Source organism: Schistocerca nitens, chromosome 1, assembly GCF_023898315.1.
Source record: "Schistocerca nitens isolate TAMUIC-IGC-003100 chromosome 1, iqSchNite1.1, whole genome shotgun sequence".
Classification (NCBI taxonomy): domain Eukaryota; kingdom Metazoa; phylum Arthropoda; class Insecta; order Orthoptera; family Acrididae; genus Schistocerca; species Schistocerca nitens.
In genome coordinates, this window is record NC_064614.1 from 693,429,545 (window position 1) to 693,450,637 (window position 21,093).

Consider the following 21,093-nt stretch of genomic DNA (forward strand, 5'->3'; position numbering starts at 1 on the left):
GAGACGCCCATAGAACTGTGCTCTTTATAAGCTAACCCCTCAAGCCTCTGCAACATAGAGTTTGACCGTCATTTCAAGGCGTGGCCTAAACTACTACATTTTCAAAACATCAGTTGATATCAACAGTTCCAAAAACTTTGACTGTCATTTCACAGATTCATATAGGAAAGATTCTAAATGCATCCTCATAATTTAATTTCTTTAATATATTACTGAGAAATGTACACGGCATTTCAAAATGAAAGTACGGGTTCTACGGCTCTGAAGCATTTATTACATTCAACTTACATTTATAAATAGTACATCAAATGAAAGAGCAGCAGAAACAGTTTTTCTTACGAGTGTTCAATGTGACCACCATTTATTTGACATTGAGTTGGTATGGGAGTTCTTCCCAAACCTTGATCAGTGGCTCTGGTATAATTGTTGCAACAATGCTGTTTCTAAAGTCAGGTGGCTCAATGGGTAGCAGAGACACATACACAAGATCCATTATGAATCCCCAAATGTAAAAGTTGTGTTGAGTCAGCTCGCGTGTTAATGTGGAAGTCATGCAAAACAAGCTCTGGCATTCGGCCCCTTGCAGCAAATCCAGCGTTAAGGTAAAATGTCGTTTAACCAATTTCGCACTGAATTATGTTAATGTGGAGGTGCACCATCCCGCTGCCAAATAAAGTTTTGTGGTTCAGCTTCTTCCAGTTGAGGAAAAGAGCCATAATTTAGAGCATCAAGATAAGAAATGCCAGTTATAGTTGCTTAACTGAAAACGAAAGGCTCCTCATAAACTTTCTGCAGGGATATGGCACAAAAAAATTCAGCTTAGTCTCTCTCCAGCTATACCATCTCATGCAGATTTGTTGACCCCCAGATGTGCTCATAACTTGTGTTCACATTCTTACTTAAGTGAAATGTCGATTCATCACCAAAGACGACACAATCCAGAAAATCTTTATCGCCATGCAGCAACATTTCAGTTGCAAAGTTGGGATGTAAACTGTACTTTTTGTTGTGCCTATCTGCAACTCAACACTCTACTATATGGCGAGTAGCAACTTTCCTTTTCATAATATTGTTATATTCCACCCTGGATTTTCCATTGTTTGGAACGTATTTTAATATGTATTTTGGGTGGCTCCAGCTCAGAGCCTTTAATTATGATCCACACTTGCTCCAGCTTCCATATGAAGAAAAAGTGTCAGAAATCAAATGAGTATAAGTAACGATACATTGTATTTTATTCTAACTAGAACCACTGACTGGAGTACTGATTTGTACTGAATATTTTAATGGAACTCCTGAATGAATAACAAGTGGAACTTATGCTTTAATCAAGCTGCTTTCTTGAGGAAGCAGGTGACACCACTGTGATGCAAAGTTTCACAGTGCATTTGTGGTCAAATGGGTAAAATACATGTATGAACAAGTGAGGCTAGGGATCACAGATCAAGCTTCTTAAATGTTACTTACATTTTCCAAACTCAAGTCTGTGTTCTGTAACTCAAAACACATAATGTGCATTATGTACACTATTCATTGACTTTGTGGTGCCTTAAAAAAGGAATACTCATCTGTGACTGAAAGTTGCAGTGTTTATGTGTAAAAATTTTGAGGCTGTATGCAGAATTTAGGTGCTTTGCCACATGATTCTTCTGCAGTAAGAGAGATTAAAGAACTATTAATTAAACTAGAACTGCAAGATGAATTTTATGCTTCCTCGCAACAGCCATGAAAAACTGGAGGAGGAGTCTTTTGAAAAAGAAACCCACTGTTCTGTTTTGATAAATGTGGCAGATGCTCAAGAAAAACTTATCCAAATACCCTGATGGGAGGATATAGCAACAGCAAGAATGTTGATTACTGTTTAAAAACAAAATACACACTTGACGTGTCCAGTGAGGAGTGCATTGCTGTCCTATTTATAGGTTTTTTCTGAGTAATCATAAATGCAGATTCACAAAAAAAAAACTTTTATTTCTGCAACAGTATTCTGAATGAATGTCAGTGTGTTTAGTGATATTTTTCATTGTACTTTTTGATTCTTTAGTGAATTCTTTTGAGTCAGGTGTTAGTTAATGACATACATACAATCCATAACAAATTTTATCATTTGAAACTGGCACTGTCTTTAGCATTATTTATTTATTTAGTTTTTTTTTTTAAGTGACACCTCCATTTTGCTCCTTTCTTGTAACATTTTTGCATCTAAAAATTGTGGCCCTAATAATGACTAGTGACATACCAGGCAGTCACACTCATGCGCGCACACACACACACACACGCACACACATACACACACACAAATTAATTCACCGAGTGAGAAGAGACAAACTGCTATTAATCAGTGAAAACCACATTTTTTTAATGTAAAAGAACCACACAAATCAAACTACCCTGCCAATTAACTTCCCAGAACAGATAATCTTTTAAACAGAATATTCAAAATTCTTGATAGTTTATATTTATAAGAAATTGAATTAGAAGCCACATTTTAAAGATCATCTTAAACATTTAAGTTCTGCAAATTTTCATATAACATTAGATTTTGGGGATGAAAATATCCAAAAGTTGACTTGCTTTTTTCTGTTTTCATTCACTACTGTTTTATGACATCATATTCTGGAGTAACTTGTCACTGAGGAAAAAAGTATTTGTTGCATGTAAGTATCTTTATTTATTTATTTGTCTTCTTTCATCCAAGATCAACTCACAATAACATAGGATTTTTGAAGGCAAAACAATGCAGATCGATATGCCAAAATGAAAAGCACATAGCATATGTATTTTGCTTTATGAGGATGTAATTTACGATGATAGGTCAGATGGCTGGCTATGGCCCAGATTACGGACCATTCTGACATTTGCCTCAGTAATCTAGGAAAACCACAGAAAACACAAATCAGGATGGGAAGACAGAGCAACTACGTTCTCCTGAATGTCTTAAGAGGTGCACTGCCTCATTCAGTAAGTCCTTATTGTATAATGATCATAGTAATCATGATCCTTCTAATGGGGATATATGTGGTGTTTACTATAGAGCCTCTTGTAGACAATACGTTTACCACCATGAGAAGTTCGTTGTGAGCAGTCAATCACAATTTGAAAACAGCGGTAACATATGTAGATATAGCACGTGAAGGAGAAATGATTTACATCTACATTTACATCCATACTCTGAAAACCACTGAGAAGTGCATGGCATAGGCTCCTTCCCATTGTGCAAGTTATTAGGGCTTCCTCTTATTCCATTCACATGTGCACGAAGAATGACTGTTTAAATGCCTCTGTGCATGCTGTAATTAGAGTAAGCTTGTTCTTGCAGTCCCTACAGGAGCATATGTAGAGGGTTATATATTCATAGATCCATCACCAAAAGCTGGTTCATTAAACTTTGTAAGTAGGCTTTCTTGGGGCAGTGTGCATCTTATCTTCAAGCTTCTGCCAGTTCAGTTTCTTCAGCATCTCCATAACACTCTCCCATGGGTCAAGAGACTGTGTCCATTTTTGCTGCCCTTCCATGAATATGTTCAATATCCCCACTTTAGTACCAAACACTTGAGTAATATTCTAGGATGCGTTTTGCAAGCAATTTTATTTGCAAACTGATTTCCCACATATTCTGACCATGAATCAGTGGCTGCCACTTGTTTTGCCTTTGACTGAGACTATGTGATTGTTCGTTTCATATCACTACAAATGTACAGTCTGTCACTCAGTCTTAGTGTGGCACAGAAAGGAGTGAGGTGTACAGCTAAAAAAAATCTTGTGTGTGTGTGTGTGTGTGTGTGTGTGTGTGTTTTACTGTGATGGTTAAGAAAAGGTGAGAGAGATTGAAACTAGTGAACTTTAAATCAATGTATGCATGTGGAGAAATGTAAAGCAGGTAACTAATCCACTAGCAAGTGTCAACAAGTTTTATTGCTCACTAAATTCCATGTGCTATACAATCGCTGATATATCTTTTGTTGCTGATTTTTCATATCCTTCATATACAAATTAGCCTCTGAAGTTACAGCAACCTATGTTATTTGTAGACAGGAAAGGTGTTCACATGCCTAATGTAATTTAAATAGTGAGGATTTTTTGTACAAACAGGAACTGAAAATACATTTTCATGAGCAGATAAACCTAACTTCTTGTTATGAAGTACACTTCTAATGAAGTTATTTGTTTATAATACAGATTGAACAATTGAGATCAAATCTAGCAGAAAAGGAACAATATTACCAGAAGGAAATAGAAAAAACCCGAACAAATGCAGATAGAGATATCTTCGACCTTCGTAGAAAATTGGACAAAATTGATATGGCATACCAGGAACAAATGGAAAAACTGACAGAAAAGCATGAGAAGGAAATTGGTATGTATCATTTTAAAATTAATACTGAAAGTATTTCTATTTTTCAGGTATTATAGATTAACGTGTACCAGAAATCTAAAGAAACAAAATCATGTTTCTTTAGTTGTTGTGTTTTAACTGATGTAATTGATGAAATAAATGTCGTTAATTGATAGAAGTAAGTTTCAGTAAGCTATCCTCTATTTTCTCATTTAGAACATTTAAATGAGGAAGCAGAACGGAGGGTACAACAAGTGGAGCAGAACTGGCAGTTACAAATAAGTTCAACAAGAGCTACTCTTGAGTTAGTAAAGGAACAGATGCAACGTGATGCAGATGAAAGGATGGAAAGTCTTAAAGAAAAATATCAGCAACAGCTAGGTTCGTAACTGCTCTTAAATCAACATCAGTTGTCAACAGCATTCCTTTGATGTAGGCTCTCAGAATGTTTCCATAATTCGAGACTGGTAGAGGAGATTTATATTTATGTTTGTCAGTTTGTGTGTTCTTTAACAACTTACAAGGAATGATCCAGACCTGAAATCCAACTTAATATTTGGGCAACTTTCCAATACAATCATAACTGAATTACAGTTATTCAAGTAAATGTTTAGGAGTAACTTCACATCTAACATGAAAATTAATAGCATTTTTGAAACTGTGATATTTGAACCCTTTTTTTATACTGCAGTGTTTATTCCTATCCTGTGATGAGACAAAACACCCTGTCATGAAAAACTGGCACCTTGTACAATTTGCCTGAATATGAGACAATTTTATATCAGTCATTGACTAACAAAATAATTCATAACTTTGTGCAAAGAATGCGTTGGAGTCTTCATAGAAAAGTAAGCCTTAGTTATATTAAGGTTTGGTTAAATAATTGATAGTTATGAACTTGTAACCTCTCCACTTATGTGTACCATCCTACTAGTTAAATTTACTTACAGCTGACTTTAATTGTGCAGTTTCTTATCTATAGAATGAATTGTTTAGAGAGGCATTTTGTTAATTAATCCATTTACAATAACTGTGCGCTATCATTCACAAAGACAGTCAAGTCAGTGTTTCATTTCTGGAAATATTAGGAATTGGAATTTTTTACATGTACATTTATACTTCATTAAAATACACTAACTGTGTTTCACTGTTGAATGACTGACTATGGAACTTCAAAAAAGGTCTACATTTAATATTCCAATGCAAGCCACTAGCGACCAAAAGACACAAAGCATTTGGGTCACTAATTCCTGAGGAGATTTTGTTTAACAAAGATGTAATAAATTGGCTCCTACTACTCTACAGGGATACGGACTGGCTTTATTAGAATTGCAGAGAGAGGTACCACACAATAAACTTATTTTCAGTGTGAGAAACAGGGGCTACATCCACTGTTGTTATACCTCCCTGATTAAATCAAATTAATGTTTAAGTAATTCATTTCCTTGTCCAAACACATTTAAGACACTTAACAGAATACCATAGCTTTAGAACTCCTTATCTGATTCACATGTTTATTTTAAATAATTCAGATTCGACTTTGTAGAGAAATTGATATTTTGATTTCCTTTCCTGTTCATTTAAAAATATGTATATTAATTAAGTAAATTTACTTTGGATAGCACCAAACTATTTACATTATCCTCACACATCAGAAAAATACCTTGTGACTGTACTTCAGAGCCTGGCCAAAGAAGTCATCTAATTATGTTATAATGAGAAGTTAAAAGTAATGCACAAATGAACCAAGTTATGATTAGTTTTACTTAAACAAAGTAAGGAATAAACCAAACACAGAAATATTGTATAATCAATATTAATCTTCCAAAAGTATAACTAAAAAGGAAAGAAGCAGTTAAAAATCGAAAAAATGGTGAAGACGACACTAGAGTCAAAAATCAAATACATAAAAGCTTTGGGACACCAATTGCTGAAAAGAATTTACAAAACTTGAGCATTTCACAACCATGTCAGGAAATGGATGAAGAGGTCAACTAGCTCATCTAACAACTCATATTGGTCTTTGATGGATAACATAATTTTTGAGTTTTTATGAAGTGAACAAATGAGAATAATGGTTTAAAAGTTCAGTCAAGCAGTTCTCCATGTTTTTTTACCAAATTATTTTACTGAGAAGTGGACTGATTCCTTGTGCAGATCTACAGTAATTGCAGATATTAAGACTTCATGCTTCACGAAACCATAAATGAGATATCTCAAGCTGGCAAGTTGAAGAACTGTAATCAAATTTTCCAACTGGTTAGTAACAAGAAGTGATACTAGAAGGGCAAAGTAAAGATAATCATGAGATGCCACTTTTGTGTAATTTTCTCCATGAATTATTCTTCTGCAATAACATTCTGAACTTACTACCGCATTGGCCTGCATATGAGCCATACTCATGTATGAGCTGCACTGTTAATTATGACGTCAAAAATTTACACTGCATTACCCATTTTCACAATGTAGTCACACTTGATCACACCTTTCCCCTCCACTTCCCCAGGAGGCTCACATCTCTTTTCTCAGAACATGCTTTGCCACCGCAGGACATTACAGCAACAGCACAAATAAAGTTTGGAATTAGTGCGAAATTTACATGCATCTGTCACAACAAAAATGACTGTAATTCTGGTTCTAATTCAGCTACAGCAATGAAAATAGTACCATTGGAAAACTAATGCATAGACCTTTACATAGATATGCTACATGGCAAGTTTCTGAGAATTTTCATACTAAAGGTATACCTTGACCTTTGACCTTGAATATCTGAAAACATCCCATCTTCAATTTTTTTGAAAAAAAAAAAATATATTTGATTGCTCCAGTATGTTACTATAAATATGGTAAATATCAAGATGGCACACCAAAGGCATCATGCACAAAAAATTATTTTGTCAGCATCAATACACTACTGAAATGAAGAAGGTAACACACATATATGAAACACAACTTATGATAAAGTACAAGCCATAAGTAATATTGTACAAAAATATGGTTTACATTATTATAGTGGTATTATGAATTATTTACATTACATTACATTATTTACGTTACAGCTGTAATGAAAAGGCAATGAAAAGTTATTAGATCTCTCCTCACAATTCTCCAACTAAATTGTTAATGTTCGCCAAATCTGATGCAGGGAGATTGTATTTCCTTCCAGTTGGTGTCACTGGATCCACTCTTGTGATAATGTCACATTTTCTGATGATACAAGTGTCTGGTTTGGCAGGAAACACAAATGATGGAGATGGTCCATGTGGATACAAGAAGTTGACCTTTACTTCATCTGTTTCTTCATATGTTTGTAAGACATATTCAACCCACCACAACTGTAATACAAACAGGCAAAAAATCCACGTATATTTGTTAACAGCATTTTATTCACCATAGCAATCACTGACTCTTCCTTACTCACTAAAGAAGCAGAATATGTCTTTGTCTTTACTAAACCTTCGTTAACAGGATTTACACAATGAAGCTTATGGTTACCTGGAATCGTCCTTGTATTTTTGAAATGTTGTTTCAGCTTGGCTGTATCTTCATCATGATGGGAAACCGATGTATAATGGAAGACACATGGAGGAATATTTTCCTTGCACCACTCAAACAACTGTTGTGATGTCAAAATATGATTTTCGTAAGGTCACGTGAGGCTGGCAAGTCTTGCTAATCTCTTTACGGTCCCTGCTACTCCATAACAAGGTCCTTTACCATGCGCTGTAGCAAAAACATGCCAGTCTGCTGTAACATCAAAATCTTCTTGATGGTAGGACAGATTCATAAAGTTCTTTCTGTTTTTGTATTGGGCAGCACATCCATCTGAAAAGCAATAAATGTGCTTTGGATTTGAAAACTGACATTTTAAGAAATTGGTGAAATTTGTATGGAAAGAATAAACTCACACTGCATCATGCTGAAGGCAGTCAGATATTTCCACGTATGATACATGTCATGTTTGATTAGTGCTTGAGTCTCTGTAGCAAGGAACAAATGGGTGAATTGTAGCCTGTGAATTATTCTAGTGGACTCCTTGTACCTCATCCTGAATGGTGAAGGAGTAATTTTCTGCAAAGTCACAAAGAACAAGAAACTCATTTACTTTGAGACCTTCTTTAATGATTTTACAGGAATGTGACTGCTGCTGGGAGATAAATGAGTGTGGTAGGAGCTGTTGTAACCTAGATGCAGACACCTCAATGAAATCATCTGTTGATTTTGTTATAGCCTCTAGAACTACCCTGCCTGTAGTTAACCAACACTTATATGCAATTTCGTCAATGCAGTTCTTACCAAACAGACCATACAGATAATCAGTTAGTCTTGTCACACCTGGACAATAGGGACATAAATCTAAGAAACAGGCTGGTAGTGCAGGATTACATGTACCAAATGCTACACAGTACTTGTATTGTGGTAATGTGTATTCTTCACTCTTTGTCAGTGCTTTAAGTTTACAACCTTCAATCATGAACTTGAAATTCACTTGCAAGACACACACACAAACAGCATGGGTTCCACTGGCATTGGCAAGAACACAGTGCTTTGGCCGCAACTCACAACTTTTGGAGAATCCAGTATTTATATCTAGGTATTAATCTTGAAATATGCATACAGTTCCTTAAGATTGTGGAACACTAGCTGCTTTTGTTTATATACTGTAATTCCATTTTCTTTCACAGACACAAAGTCTTTTCTTCCTGGCATCATATGGCTCACGTCATGATCACAGTAAAAATCACGTACACACTGAACAGTTTTCTCACATAATGTCTTACCTGGCTTTGGACTTGGTGTCACAACATACCATGTTCTCCTACTAACTGTTTTGCTCTCCGCACCATGTAATCTGAAGCAGAAAATTCTTTCATAGTTTTCCTTTTACTCCAGCTCTTTGGAAGTACAGTTAGAACTTGTGTTTCATTGCACATACGGTCTGAATTGTGAAACTTATCTTTCAGCTGGATGATAATTCCACTTTCTCCATTTTCACATTCTTCTTTTTCCGGTTGTGCCACATAAGTGTGCTCCAACACAGAGGCTAGTTTTTTCAGTTTTTGCTATTGGCTGGTGTTATAGAAAAAACTGGATACATAGCTGCTTACTGCATGTTGATGATGTACTTAAGTTGACAAAATAATTTCTTGTGCATGATGCCTTTGGTGTGCTATCTCGATATTTACCATATTTATAGTAACATACTGGAGCAATTAAATATACTTTTTTCAAAAAAAATTGAAGATGGGGTGTTTTGAGATACTTATGGTCAAAGGTCAAGGTCAGTGATCTTTAGTATGAATATTCTCAGAAACTTGCCATGTGGCATATCATTGTAAAGGTCTATTCGTTAGCTTTCCAATGGTACCATTTTTATTGCTGTAACTGAATTAGAACCAGAATTACAGTCATTTATGTTGTGACATACACATGTAAATTTAGCACAAATCCCAAATTTCCAGACCTATAACTTTCTTCACAGTTGTAACACACCTGTACATTGGCATTTTTCCATCTATTATCTGGGTCACTGAATGCATCAAGTCTGAAAGAAATCCGAGAGGGTCAGGTTGACAGGTGCATTGAATTGACACTTCTACTAATTACACTCCCCCTCCCTCCCCTCCCCTCCCCTCCCCTCCCATCCACTCCTCTCCCCTCTTCTCCCCTCCTACTCTGCCATTCCATTGGATAGTCTTCTTGGTGTTGATCATTCTTGAATTTACTTTAAATGTGAACAGTTTAGGTTAGGCTTTACCATGACTGTTAATGACTCAAATGAAACAACAAGTTTAGTGTCACCAGTCACTGTTTATTTATGGCCATGATGCATTTCAAAGGTTTAAACCTCCAACATCAGGTGGATTTACATTTGTTAGTATGACATACATGTGAACACTATTTCAGAACATGGTTTTGGGCTTTTTGACAAAAAACTAACTTGTATCTGATGGTAAAAATGAAATAAGTAAAATAGAATACTTCCAGTGGTCACAGGTTCCTTGCACTGTTGTCACACATCACATTTGTACTGTCATGTTTGTAAACAAAGGTGGTGTCTCTAAGCTGTTAGGTGGATGTATCAAAAGAGAAACATTATCACAAAGTATAAAGAATATGCATCATAACCACATTATTACAGAATAGAAACATTATCACAAAGTATAAAGAATATGCATCATAACCACATTATTACAGAATAAGTTTTAAAGGATTTTGGAGATCTTTGTTTTGAGGTGTTGAATACGTGTGTTGCAATAATTATTTCAGGTGGTATATACATCCGATTTTGTCAAGTTTATATAGTTTAAACTTCATACTCATTTGTATAATCAGGTGACATGTTGCTAAGTTTAAACACAATAATTATGTTGGCTACAGTGGTAAAATTATACATAAATAACAATTTCAGTTGGGATTCATATATAGAAATGAAAGGCTGGAGGCAGAGGAAAAGGAAGAGGAAGAGAAAGAGGAGGAGAGAGAGAATGGAAGGAGTGATTGGATGGCAGCAAACTTTCCAAATAAGGGAATTCTTAAGATTACATTTTTATTACACATAATAACTGACTAAAGATTGGGGTAATACATTGGTTAATGCCTTAAAATTGCAGATAGATGTACAATTTGTACCATTAATTGATTCACATATAGTTTCAAGCTGACAGGGATCACAAGCAGTTGGTGTGATTTTTGTGTGTGTGTGTGTGTGTGTGTGTGTGTGTGTGTGTACATTGCAAATTTAATAACGTAGGCAGTTGCTGAAAACAGAGATGATACTGTTTTAGATATTGTCATTTTTGTCGCTTAAGATGGATTCCGGTTTTTGTGTTTGGTGTTTGTATATTTGGAGTGTTTCAAGGATGTCTAGTTTTCTGGCTGTAGGTTGGGTGTGTGGAATGCTGATACTTGTATTGTTAACATGGTGTTTTGTTTCATGCTGGTGGGTGGCTATTGCTGATGTGTGGTATGTTTTGTTTTTTTGGTGCATCTATGTGTTCTTTGAATCTAATCTCAAACTATCCACATGTATGGCCTTTGTGTGCTGCTGTTGTTAGGTAGCTTCTGTCTAACCTTTTTGTCTATAGTAAGGAATATGTTTATGGCTTTTTGTTTGAATACATTGGCAATCTGATATGAAATATTACCTAGTAATGGAAATATTACCTAGTAATGGGATTGTATGGACGATGTTGCTTGCTTGCTTTTTTTTTTTTTTTTTTTTTTTTTTTTTTTTTTTTTTTTTTTCCACTGTTTAGTCTTTTAGGGTTTCTACTGTGGAACTGTTATAACCATTTGCAGTGGCTGTTTGTTTTATTATTTCAATTTCTTGTTCACATGTATCTTCAGAGAGTGGTAGTTGGATAACTCTATTGGTCATGCACCACAATGTTGCCATTTTGTGGGCTGTGGGGTGACAGAAGGAGCTGTGGATTGTAGTATGGTTATATTAGGCTTCTGTTAAGAAGGTAGAATGTAGTACATTTGTCTCAAAGTGTACAATTACAAAGCATAGATTTTTTTGTACTGTAGACACATCAAATTACTTTTAAAAGATATGGTTATAATAATTAACATATTTAAGCATGCATTTCTGAAGTTTTGTACATGAAAAATTTAACCAGAACATATACAGGGTGTTACAAAAAGGTACGGCCAAACTTTCGGGAAACATTCCTCACACACAAATAAAGAAAAGATGTTATGTGGACATGTGTCCGGAAACGCTTAATTTCCATGTTAGAGCTCATTTTAGTTTCGTCAGTATGTACTGTACTTCTTCGATTCACCACCAGTTGGCCCAATTGAAGGAAGGTAATGTTGACTTCGCTGCTTGTGTTGACATGCGACTCATTGCTCTACAGTACTAGCATCTAGTACGTAGCATCAACAGGTTAGTGTTCATCACGAACGTGGTTTTGCAGTCAGTGCAATGTTTACAAATGTGGAGTTGGCAGATGCCCATTTGATGTATGGATTAGCACGGGGCAATAGCCGTGGCACGGTACATTTGTATCGAGACAGATTTCCAGAACGAAGGTGTCCCGACAGGAAGACGTTCGAAGCAACGATCGGCATCTTAGGGAGCACGGAACATTCCAGCCTATGACTCGCGACTGGGGAAGACCTAGAACGACGAGGACACCTGCAATGGACGAGGCAATTCTTCGTGCAGTTGACGATAACCCTAATGTCAGCGTCAGAGAAGTTGCTGCTGTACAAGGTAACATTGACCATGTCACTGTATGGAGAGTGCTACGGGAGAACCAGTTGTTTCCGTACCATGTACAGCGTGTGCAGGCACTATCAGCAGCTGATTAGCCAACACGGGTACACTTCTGCGAATGGTTCATCCAACAATTTTTGAATCCTCATTTCAGTGCAAATGTTCTCTTTACGGATGAGGCTTCATTCCAACGTGATCAAATTGTAAATTTTCACAATCAACATGTGTGGGCTGACGAGAATCCTCACGCAATTGTGCAATCACGTCATCAACGCAGATTTTCTGTGAACGTTTGGGGAGGCATTGTTGGTGATGTCTTGATTGGGCCCCATGTTCTTCCACCTACGCTCAATGGAGCACGTTATCATGATTTCATACGGGATACTCTATCTGTGCTGCTAGAACATGTGCCTTTACAAGTACAACACAACATGTGGTTCATGCACGATGGAGCTCCTGCACATTTCAGTCAAAGTGTTCGTACACTTCTCAACAACAGATTCGGTGACCGATGGATTGGTAGAGGTGGACCAATTCCATGGCCTCCACGCTCTCCTGACCTCAACCCTCTTGACTTTCATTTATGGGGGCATTTGAAAGCTCTTGTCTACGCAACCCCGGTACCAAATGTAGAGACTCTTTGTGCTCGTATTGTGGATGGCTGTGATACAATACGCCATTCTCCAGGGCTGCATCAACGCATCAGGAATTCCATGCGACGGAGGGTGGATGCATGTATCCTCGCTAACGGAGGACATTTTGAACATTTCCTGTAACAAAGTGTTTGAAGTCACGCTGGTACGTTCTGTTGCTGTGTGTTTCCATTCCATGATTAATGTGATTTGAAGAGAAGTAATAAAATGAGCTCTAACATGGAAAGTAAGCGTTTCCGGACACATGTCCACATAACATATTTTCTTTCTTTGTGTGTGAGGAATGTTTCCTGAAAGTTTGGCCATACCTTTTTTTAACACCCTGTATAACACTTATGGTCATTTTGCAGCTTGCAAATACAATATATTAACAATGAATTTACACTACATAAACTTTATTGTTACTTTTCTTTTCAAATTGCCAAACTGTCCTGCATGAATTCTTCAATTGAATAATTACTTTTTCCACTAGTTTATTAAATAATAATCTTTTATTGGGTCAAACTCCATATTTAACAGATTTGTGTTATTTAATTTATTGTAAATTTTTAATCCCATGTACAGTGGTGTCTGAGCATAAAGTTTTAAATTATGAGAGGGAAGCTTGAAACTGTGTCTGTGACGAGTACTGTAATTGTGGTTGATAGAAAATTGTCAAGTAAGTTTTGATTTTTATATATGAAAATAAAAATTTTGTTGATGTACACAGAAGGAATGGTTAGTATTTTTTATAATGTTCTTTTTTGGACTAAATGCATGTTTCTTATGATTCTCCTTTGAAGTGTAAATTAACTCAGACTGTTCATAGAGTTTCCCCAGAAAATTATTCCATATTGAATTATAGCTTCAGAGTTGCTGTGGTAGACTATCTTCCTGGTGTCAATAAGGGTTGAACCAGATAAGTCATTCATCACATAAACTAAGCTGTTTACTTTGTTTGTTATTAAATCTACATGTGCTTTCCAATTTAAATTTTTGACAAGATTTAGACCTAGAAGATTTACATTACTTGCTTCAGTCATTTCCTGATCGCCATGCCTTATTTTTACGGGAGATGCTGATGATGTTTTAGCACTGAACTGCACTAATTGTGTTTTTGTGACATTGAGTTTTAATCCATTTTGCTGAAACCATAGTTCTAGTTTTCCCATTATATTTACCACAGTATCATAAATCTGTTCTAAATTTTCATTTTCAATTAAAACTGAGATGTCATCTGTGAATAAAATGGAGTGAACATCAGTGCTTAAAGGTAAATAATTTACGTACATCAGAAAAAGATAAGGCCCTAAAATTGAGCCCTGCAGGACCCCTATACAAATCTTTTTCCAGTGAAAGAATAATTTTTTCCATTTGAATTTAGAATAACTTTCTGTTTTCTTTCTAACAAATAAGATTTGAACCACTGCAATGCCCTGTCCATGATCCCATCTCTCTCTAACTTCTGTAGATGTAGTAAGTGGTTGACGGAGTCAAAAGCTTTGGTCAAATCACAAAAAATACTTGTGACCATTTTACCCTTGTCTAAAGAAGAGCTTTTCTTTGCAGTGAATCCCCTGATAGCACTTATAGTATTTTTCCCCTTTTAAAATCCAAACTGATCTTTAACTATAATATCATTTTCTATGAGAAAGTTTTAGAGATGTTTCGCAACAATCCTTCATATGACAAAAGGAATTGAAGGGCTGCAACTTGAGAGGTATAATTTACCTGCTTATTATTGTAGAACTAGTGAGAGAAAGATGGTACTGTAATTTGTATTGACAATAAAATCATTTATAAACCTTTAGATTTAAACAAATATTCTGCAGATCAGCATTTTGAAGTCTGTGGGACTGAAATAACTGCAAAGAACCTGTCAGTTACAGTGTTTACAATTTACAGAGCTCCAGCAGGGACATTTTGTATTTTTCTGAGTAAGTTAGAAGTGCTTTTGGGAAAACTTTTTTCCAAATCCAGGAATTTAATAGTTGCTAGGAACTTTACTGTCAACTTCTTAACTGATAGTAACAATAGGACTGGTACATTTAATGAGTTCTTACACCATGGATTATGGAAGGAATTAAAATTTATTGCAGGATTAAGAAGAAATTACATGCCTCATTAAGATTGTTAAATGATCCCTTAAAAGATCTTATTATAAACTGTACTGTAAAGTTTTAAAAAGGTTGATAAACAAATCCAAAAGCTTATATATTATACCTGAAATTGATAACTCTAAAACCAAAATTAAAACCTTTTAGAATATCATAAAGAGAGAGTCTGGCATAATTATAAAGTAGTACATAATCCTGTAGCAATTTCTAACTTATTTAACAATCATTTCTTAACTGCAGCAGATCATGTTGGTTGTAAGGGTTCATTAAATATGACCATGAAGTTATTACAAAGAGCTGACCACGACATATAAGACCCAATTTGCATAGCTCCAGTCACCACTAGTGAAGTCAGAAGTATAATCAAATCCTTAAAAAACAACGATTCCACAGGTATTGACAACATTTCATTGAAAGTTGTAAAGCACTTTAGTGATTTTATATGTCAAGTCCTGTGCCACATTTTAATGAACCTATGCAGCAAGGTATTGTCCCAGAAAGATGCTATTGCAAAACCACTTTTTAAGAAGGGTGACAAAACTAATTTGATCAGCTACCATCCAAGTTGCTTCTCAAAAATATTAGAGAAAGTAATGTAGAAAGGAATTGTGGAGCACCACACATACTCAACATCCTCAACAAAAATCAGTTTGGCTTCCGAAAGAATAGATCAGCAGAGCAGCCTATTTTCTCTCTCACAAATGAAATTCTTGAGTCTCTAAATACTAAAATGTCACTTTTGGAATTTTGTGTAACTTGTCAAAGCCCTTTGACTGTGTTGACCACAGCATTCTCTTAAAGGCCAGTTTTTATGGTTTGGGTGGTAGTACTGGTAGATGAATTGAGTCATATCTACACAATAGGAAGCATCAGGTGATACTAAATGGTTTTGATGGCTGTCCTGTCTCATCTGACTGTGGCTCATTAAGGTGTGGAGTGCCATAAGGATCCATTTTGGGTCCTGTACTGTTTCTTATCTTTGTCAATGATCTACCACTCTGTACAAACAATGGGAGCAAATTTACTCTTTTTGCTGTTGATACTATTATTATGCTTGAAAGTCAATCAATCTGTGAACTAGCAAATAAATATAATGCTGTACTTGTAGATGTCCTACACTGGTTTGAATTTAATGGATTCCATACATCACTGCAAGAAAATAAAGCAATCAACTTATACTGTGACAGTCAAAATATATTACACTGTGCCACTCTTAAGTTTCTGGACATTATAACTGATGACAAGTTAAACTGGTCTGGGCATATTCTAGATATTCATAAAAGACTGAGGGTAGCAAATTATGCCCTGTGCATAATTACCACTGTTGGTGATATGAATGATATCAAAGGAGCTTACTTTGACCACTTTCATTCTGTCATGTCATATGGTGTAATTTCTTGGGGTAATAAACCTATAGCCAAAAATATCTTTACTGCTCAAAAGAGAGCAAATAGAATCATGAGTGGTGTTCATCCAAGATATTCTTGCAAAAACCTGTTCCACAAGCTCCAAATATTAACCACCACATGTCAGTGCTTATTTTCTTTGATGATTTTTGTCTAGAATATCCATTCTCTTTTCACATCCAATAATGCATACCATGATCACAATACAAGGTCTAAAAATGATTTACGTTATGGATGACTCCTTCTACTCTCTCAGTAAGCACTTGCAGAGTAGGCCTAATCAGTGACCATCTTTGTAATTTTTTTTATTGTATTTACTATTTATAATCTAGTCTGTGTTTATTCTATGTTAGCTTTCGCTGCCTAAGATGGACAGTGTGCGAATTTTATTGTTTCTGTACCAAAAGTTATTTCCAGTAGTTTATGTTGTGTTTATTTGAACTGTATCTATTTAATTTTAGTTCACCCTTTAAGCTTGTATCAGCAGATTGCTACATCAGATTGCTACATTCTTGTCATTTGCTCTAATGTTTGTATATCTATAAAGATGTAAAACTGACTCGTTCCACATCCTTGTGATTAATCACTATATGGATTCATGGAATTTGAAATAAATAAATATCGCCTTAGCAAAAACTTCGAGCAGGGAAATAGGGCATTAATTTACCATGTCATTTGGTGAGCCTTTCTTGAACAATGGTCTTATTGCAGCATATTTTAACACATCCAGGAAATATCCTTCCTCAAATGACTGATTAATAATTTTAGCCACTGGATGAGAAATGATGTTATAAACAGCCTTGACTACAGTGGTTGGAATTTCATCCCATCCAGCTGATTTCTTGTTTTGTAAAGACACTATAGCATCTTCTACATCTTTTGGGATAATTCTTTTGAATGCTTTAAGGCTTGCATTTTTTCTTATATTTACAAAGTTGACATGTACCTTGTCCTGGTGGGCTGTGGTATCTACTTCTGACTTTACCACATTTACAAAAAAAATCATGGAAACAGTTTGACATTTGAAAATGCTCTATAATCACATCATTTTTAATTTTAATGTGGACAATTTCTTGGCACTTGTTCTTTACTCCCAAGTCAGATTTAGTGATACCCCCCTTGCCTTTCATTTACTTTCTCATAATATACATGTTGTTAGCCAATTTTTTTACTGCCTGTACAACATTTTTGAATGTATTCTTATATCTCTTTACATACCTCACTAAGTCTACATTTTTGTTATGCTTTAACTCATTGTGAAGCTGTCTTTTCCTGGCACTAGAAACTTTTATTCCTGGCGTAATCCAATTTATTTTATTGGCCACTCTTTGTAGTCAGGCTTGAGGGGGGAAAGTTTCATTGAAAACATCTAGGAAACAGTTTAGGAATGTTTTGAAATTATTTTCAAACTATTGTCTGTTATTCTTTACTCTAATGATAAAATCTAAAAAAATTATACTGCCACCTACTTGGCGTTCAGCTGTGAATTTTATGTTTTCATGGGAGTTGTTGAATAATTGGTTCAACTTATTGATATCATCTTTTGTGCCATTGATTAGAATGATGACATCATTTACATATCTGTAATAGTAGATGATATTTTTGAGGAGGTGGAGATTGGAATTCAGGATTTTGTCTTTAAATTATTTGTAAGTATTTGAGCTAATAATTCAGAAAGGCTTGAACTCATTGCCAGGCTGGCCGTTTGTAGAGTTTATTGTTAAATTTGAAATAGTTGTATAAAAGTGTCGATTCAAGCAGGTCTATTAGTTCAGTAATTTGAATTGAAGGGATTTTTTGTGCACTTGCTTGGATTTGGTTACTGATTTTGGTCACTCATTTTTTTTCTCTTCCTGCACATCTAATCCTCCACTATAGGGTTCCCATTGTTGGGTTTTCCCCACTATTCCTCTTCCAAATTTTACAGAAATGCAGATCTTGCAGGGAAGGTCATCCATTGCGGTGTGCATTCCATACTCTGTGTTTTTCTGCCTTTGAACCCTTCCTTTCTGGCAAGGGTATTACAACCAAAACCCAACACAGTAGCCATCATGTTGTGGTGGTGGGCGGGGGGATGGGGATGGGGGGGGGGGGATCACACTATTGGTGCCTGAGCTGGAAACTCCGTGCACATACCAACGCGTATGTTCCCTTTGTGGCCGGGGCACAGGGCTCTGGGCAATGGTTAACCAGCCAGAGGAGCTGCCCATCGGGAGAGCCTACATTTGGAGTGGGTGGCATCATGGTGGATAATTCACAAATGAAGTGGCATAAACTTTCTTTGGATGGTGACCACATTCCCCATTCCCCAAGAAGTCTCTCCTGAACGAAAGAATTACTACAGTGCAGTGAGGTATGACCCCACATTGATTCCTTCCCTTGCTACTCCATGGAAGGAACATAGTGCTAAGAGTCAAGACAGATATACTCTCCACAATACTTAGTTTGCTCTAGGACCAAGGGGATTTATTTATGGTCACAAAGCCATTATTCTTTGTTGAAGACTTAAGGGCACATTTGGGGAAGTAACAGCAATTTTGAAAATGACAAGTGGTTCACTTCTGATTGAAATGGAATCCCTAACTCAGTCATGGCACTGCTCACCTGTGACAAGCTGGGTGACATACATGTAACTGTTATCCCCCATAACTGTCTTAATATGGTACAGGGCATTCTCTTCCACCCTGAAATCCCTTTATGTACTGATGACAAGTTACATACCAATTAGAAGTGGCATGGTGTGCATTTTGTCCATCATGTCCAGGGGGGGACCAAAGACAATAGGGTTGATACTAGGGCCTCCATCTCGGCCTTTGATGGTGTCTGTTACCTGAAAAGGCGAAGGTGATGGGGTATCAATATGATGTGAAACCTTATCTCCCCTCCCATGTGCAGCTTCAAATGCATGAGATTCGGGCACATATCTGTGCATGGTAACACCACTCCCATCTGTGGGGCTTGCGGATGTCAGCTGCATACAAACACTCCTTGTGCCCCTTCCTCCATTTGTGTCAATGGCAGGGAGAGCACCATTCCTGCTGTTCACTGGGCTGTAGTATCTTCGAAAGAGAAAATAAAATCCAAGAACACAAGACTCTGGATGGACTGAAGTAGTGGGAGAACAAAAATAAATATTATCATTTACATCCTGTATGTCTGATAATGACATTTGCTACAGCTACAGCTCACCCTCTCTAACGAAAGTACCCTCACATTTCGTGCCTTCTGGGTCGGATCCTCACGATCACTCCAGTGCACTCACTCCCCTGGTGGTTGGAGCCCCTCCTCTGACTGTTTCCCAAACACCCAATTTGGGAGCATCCTCTCCCCACTCACTGGGGACATCAAACTGCAATCCCCAGCCAGAGAAGCAACACCCTTCTTCATCATCCTTCACTAGAAAGAGGTCCTTCAGAACACTCCCTTCCCATAATCCTGCTGATATGCAATTGTATACCAGGCAGTGGTTGTAGGACTTAGCATTCCTCCTCTGTCCTGGAAAATAGGGCAGACAAGCCAACATGGACATCAAAACCATCCAAAAAGAGGGAAAAAAAGAAGACTTCAAAGACAAAGAAGGTTCCGGTGGCCCCCATGCTATCAGACCCCACATGTACCAACTCTGCACCAGAAGCAGAGTTCCTGGTTGCCCCTGTGGCACCGAATTGCCCTACACAACCTGTTTCAGAACCAATGTGTATTAATGCCATATCCTTTGAACTTGAGGCATCAGGCTCTGGGGCATGAGCTACCTCCTTGGTCCCTGCCTGTGTCTGCCACCTAACAAAATGTCAGAAACAAGAACACTGGGAATGGTATGTTATCACTATAGAGTGATCCTCCAGTGGAACTGTAATAGTTTTTTTCACCATCTGGCTGAGCTGTGACATTTATTCTGCATTTACCCAGCTTCCTGCAGTCTGCATTTACCCAGCTTCCTGCAGGGCCCTTCTGGAAAATTCAATCCCAGCATTCCGAACCCCTACACTCTATGGCCATTAGGGCTATTTTAAGAATCAAGTTGACTGTAATAGAGAATTGGGCAGAGTTTGCATGTCTGGAGTCTGTCTACAGTTAACATGTGCCACTTGATATGATCTTGGATGCTGTGGCTGTTCGTGTGAGGATATTTATGGATTTTACCGTCTGTTATATGAATCTCTCTCTCAGTGGTGAAGTATTGTCCACACTGCTTTCTCAGCTCCCCCCCCCCCCCCCCCCCACCATTCCTCATTTTGGGTGACGCAAGTGCCCACAACACTTTGTGGGGTGGAGCTGTAACCACTGACTGCAGTAAAGCTATCAAAACTTTTGTCCTAGAGCTCAATCTTTGTCCCTTGAATACTAGTGCCCCCACAATTTTCTGTGTGGTGTA

General features: G+C 36.8%; 1 protein-coding gene across 8 annotated transcripts in view; it reads left to right on the top strand.

Moving 5' to 3' along the window:
- Positions 1–21,093, top strand: part of LOC126259460 (golgin subfamily A member 6-like protein 22) — a 426,680-nt gene that overhangs the window by 312,326 nt on the left and 93,261 nt on the right. For 7 of the 8 annotated variants that reach the window (XM_049956315.1, XM_049956307.1, XM_049956321.1 and 4 more), the window contains exons 9-10: positions 4,180–4,357; positions 4,553–4,717. In XM_049956315.1, the coding sequence (XP_049812272.1) occupies positions 4,180–4,357; positions 4,553–4,717 (343 nt within the window). The remainder of the gene's footprint in view (positions 1–4,179; positions 4,358–4,552; positions 4,718–21,093) is intronic. The other variant, XM_049956298.1, reaches the window with a different exon arrangement.